We start from the raw sequence: 4,464 nt of genomic DNA, 5'->3' as shown, positions 1-4,464 counted from the left end.
TTGAAGGACAACAAATCTCTAACAAGCTTAAAGCCAGAGATTTGTTGTGAAGACCATTTGATCCATCTTTCAACCAAATTGAAGAAAATTTCGCGTTTGAGTCAAGACTATAAAGAAGATAGAATCAGAGGAGCATTTGTCAAAACTGAGATTGAACTCATTACTTGATTAATATAAAAATATATTTGTAGAACTCATTTTTTTCAATTTGTTTGATTTTCCTTCAATTGAGAAATTTGTGTTTACAGTGTTCTTTCCTATCCTCGTAAAAGCCTGCTACTCAGACTACATTGCCTTTCGATGGCCCCAACGATGTTGCCCGAAGCCATGATCCAAACTGTTGAGAGGATTTTTGGAGAGTACCCCTACTCTGGATCCACAAATCACACTCCTTATCACTATGGTCAAGGCATTCGCACAAATAGCAAATATTCAGAAGCTGCTCATACCTGAACGTAACCCAAACCTTTTCATCATCCTCAAGTTTGATTATCCGGCCTCTACAGAGAGGCTGAAATACATCAATGGTAACCCGGACTTGAATGTAATTCCCACACTCACACTCCGAAGTTTCTCTTGAACGGTCCACCCTCCCTATGGCTTTGCAAATATCTTCCGCTACCGATCTGGTTTTGTAACTAATAGGAATGTTGTGGACTTGCACCCAAAAGTGACCTTATCAAAACTCAAATCTTCGAGAACAGAGTGCCTTTCATACCGCTGTAGCACCACAAGGGACTTGTCAAAACTCCACGGCCCAGTGGCCATAATCCAATCGACTTCCTCCTCCTTGTAGAAAACAAAAAGAACCTTTTGACCATCTTCATTACTAATCTCAAAACCATTCTGAGGTCTCCAAAGAGGTTTGAAGGTTCTACCGACCGCATCCATATTGAGTGCTTGCCTGGTTAGGAAGAGTGCTGCAATGATAAAATCTTGCCGGCATCGGTCTTTTTTAAAGCTTATATCATTCCCTTCCCTTTTGGAAAGGGACAGAAAACTCCATTGCCTAGATAGATCTTCCATACCAGCGCAAAACTAATATCAAAAGAAATAGATATGAAAACAAATAGAAAGATGGAAAAGAGAAATAAGAGACCTATAATGTATTTTCCCACCCTCGAAAGAAAGAGAAGGAACCACTAGCCCTACACGTAACGTTGTTACAAGAGGGGAGAACAAGCCTTACTAGAAGGGACGACGATTCTACTGCCTAAGAGAAGAAGGGGGAGCCAACTTCTTAGCGATAGAGAAAAAAAATTCCCTCTTTAGAGTTACTAGTGAAACAAGTTTCACAGAGAACTGCATTTTGAACCTTTATAATTGTTTATATACATAAATATAGATTTATAAAAGAAAAAATTTATATAAATATAGGTATGTTTGTCTTAATGATCAGTAATGATCAATCACTAAACATTTTGTGTTAAATGCCCTTGTGCTTTTATTTTAGAACATGAACTTTGCTGATGTAGCAAATACGGTCTATTTAGATACTATTTATTTGCTGAAAACTGAAAACCTATTGCAGAAAACATTGTAGCAAAATAATTTTTAAAAGTGTGAATAGTGCCGTGAGACCCAAAAATGCATTAATACGCGCGTTTTTGCATTTTTGGCTGGGTTGTGAACAGTGCCGTGGGACCTAGCCAAAAACTCAAACGCTGAATAACTTGGGCTGAACGTGCAATCCAAACGCACACATAGCACCCCTTAACTCCATCTACAATGTAACCTCTTTTTGCTCCAAATCACTTAAAATTTGTAAAGAAGAGGTCTAGTTGCAACAACATAAAAAGTTTAGTTGTCTTTTTGTTACAAAACCAATCTTTATAAGTGTACATTTGGCAAAGATTATTTTTGCCAACTTATTTTACTATTCAACTTATTTTTGCTACTAATCATGGAATCCACTGCACTTTTTCGTACTATTCATGAGCCTCGCGGTACTATTTCAGCTAATTTTTATCTTTTATCTATAATACTTTCAGCAAAAAGTTTTCAGTTTCAATAAAATAAGCAGACCCCAAACGGATTTTAAACAAAACTGGGTTCTAAGCTGTTATAGTTTTTGTTTTTCCAACATAAAAATATGGACCTAACACATTTGAAAGGTTAAGGTGCTTCCCATTGACAAAGACTATCTTCATATGGACGTTGATTATAGCAGTTACCTAATACACTAGAAGCTTTGAATTCATGTTCTGCAATAGTAATTATCAAGCATTCTATTTAATTTAGGCAAACAAACTTTCCACAAAAGTATTAAGTCATTAACAACCCCATGAAATACAGACACATCGAATATGAGAAATGTTGTGTTCAATTAGTTCAGAGCTTGATCAATTGTGGACAAAGATGAGCGATGAAGTACATTGCAAGAAAAAAAAACAGGTTTAGTACACATAGTAGTTAAGATTGGTTGTGCCGTAGTAGCATAGAATTGTAATATTATCTCATTGGTCTTATTTGTTGAAAAATTAAGGCATGGGGTAGCAGTTAAAGAAAAATTTGGCAATCAAAAAGAAAATTAGTAATAATGGAAGACTGAACAAGCCTATATGTCATTCACTTGTGGAAAACTATAGACCTATTCAATGTGTCTTATCTATAAATAGAAATGCTTTCCATGCAACATTTCTCATCCCACACCCGAAGCAAAAATATATAGAATTGAAGATAGAGTAAGCCTGAAATACGATGAAAGCTTACATTGTAACTGTTGCCCCCTTCGCTTTGGCATTCTCCTTTGCCTCTGCCTCTGACCCCGATCCCCTGCAAGACTTCTGTGTTGCACTTAAGGACTACTCGGAAGACTCCAAATCAGCCAGTACAAATATATATTTTTTTTCTTTCAAGTTTTTTCATTATTTTTGTCATGTGAAGAATCTACACTAACCAGAATATTAATGGAAGAAATATTATTAGCTACTTGGCCTTACTATTTTTTGCATTGAAGTCTTAAGCATTCTTTTTAAAGTGTCCATAACAAAAATTCCTTTATGCAGTATTCGTCAATGGAAAGTTCTGCAAGGATCCAAAACTGGTCAAACCTGAAGATTTCTTCTTTGAGGGATTGAACATTCCTGGGAACACGGATAATAAAGTTGGGTCAAACATCACTACCGTGAATGTAGACACATTACCAGGCCTCAATACTCTTGGCATATCCCTAGTTCGAATCGACTTTGCACCAAATGGAGAAAATCCTCCCCATACTCACCCTCGCGGCACTGAAATTCTAGTAGTCTTGGAGGGTACTCTCTTTGTTGGTTTTGTAACATCCAACCCAGAGAATCGCCTCTTCACCAAAACTCTAAATAAGGGGGACGTGTTTGTCTTTCCAATTGGTCTCATTCACTTCCAATTAAACGTGGGAAAAACTGATGCACTTGCTATTTCTGGTTTAAGCAGCCAAAATCCAGGCGTAATCACAATTGCAGATGCTGTTTTTGGATCCAATCCTCCCATTAATCCTGATGTTCTCACCAAGGCCTTCCAACTCGACAAAAAAGTGGTTGAAGAGCTTCAAAAAAAATTTGGAGGTGACAATTAGAAAAAAAAAATTTTGTGAGTGCCTTGAAGCACTAGTCATTTTGCTATGTTTATCTCCTTGCAATCATAACTAGAATAAAATAAAATGATTGCTTATGTAACTCCTTAATTTGGAGAATTTGGGATATAAAAAAAATGTTGGGTTTAGTATCTCTTCCTCATTTGTCAATTAATTTATGCAGTAAAACCACTATTTACTAAATTTTAAGAAAGGAATTTTTTTTTTTTTTTGCATAATATATTAAGCTTCAGTTTATTTAAGATAGACCGAGGCTCAACTACAATTAAATGAAAAAAGCTTACTAAAAGTATCCCAAGCTAGCTTTGGCCATCCCTAGTTGACTCACGTAATTTGTGAGCAATACTATCATAATTAAACTGTAGATGAACATGAAACTGTTCTAGCTTCGATCGACAGCAACAGTTACAGAAATTCACATAATAAATCTTCAAATTTAAAACTGAAAAATTTATATATTCATAGTAAGACATAAAATCTACAGGCTATCATACACTCAGACACGTAAAACAAATTAACAGATAATTACCCTGAATTTCATTTCTAATGAATTGGTCCATATATATAATTGACCATAATTTACCATCATTTAGACTACAGCAGCAGCACCTAATTCTATTCAAAAGCATGAAATTTTTTTAAGACACTTTATATAATACGTTTGCATGTTCATAAACCAGCCCACTCAGCGATAAAACTTACTTTAAAATCTGTTACATGGTTCATACTGTATACTAAATATCCATATTGAATAGCAAATTGTATACTAAATATATTTGATCCTGAAAATGACATGCTTAATACTGCACAAATTTTTTTAATTATTAATTAAATCAAGTTCAACTGATTTAATTACTGGCATAAATTGGAGAGTGTAGCCCCGTTGAGAA

General features: G+C 35.2%; 1 protein-coding gene across 1 annotated transcript; it reads left to right on the top strand.

Moving 5' to 3' along the window:
* Positions 1-2,673: 2,673 nt before the first annotated feature.
* Positions 2,674-3,657, top strand: LOC142621237 (germin-like protein subfamily 1 member 14). Its single transcript, XM_075794554.1, has 2 exons — positions 2,674-2,830; positions 3,009-3,657. Exons 1-2 carry the CDS (start codon positions 2,701-2,703, stop codon positions 3,554-3,556), a joined length of 678 nt encoding a protein of 225 aa, XP_075650669.1. The 5' UTR covers positions 2,674-2,700; the 3' UTR covers positions 3,557-3,657.
* Positions 3,658-4,464: the final 807 nt, after the last annotated feature.

This window comes from Castanea sativa, chromosome 12, assembly GCF_040712315.1.
Source record: "Castanea sativa cultivar Marrone di Chiusa Pesio chromosome 12, ASM4071231v1".
NCBI lineage: Eukaryota > Viridiplantae > Streptophyta > Magnoliopsida > Fagales > Fagaceae > Castanea > Castanea sativa.
Note: the sequence above shows the minus strand (reverse complement) of the source record. Positions and strands in the feature narration are given on the sequence as shown.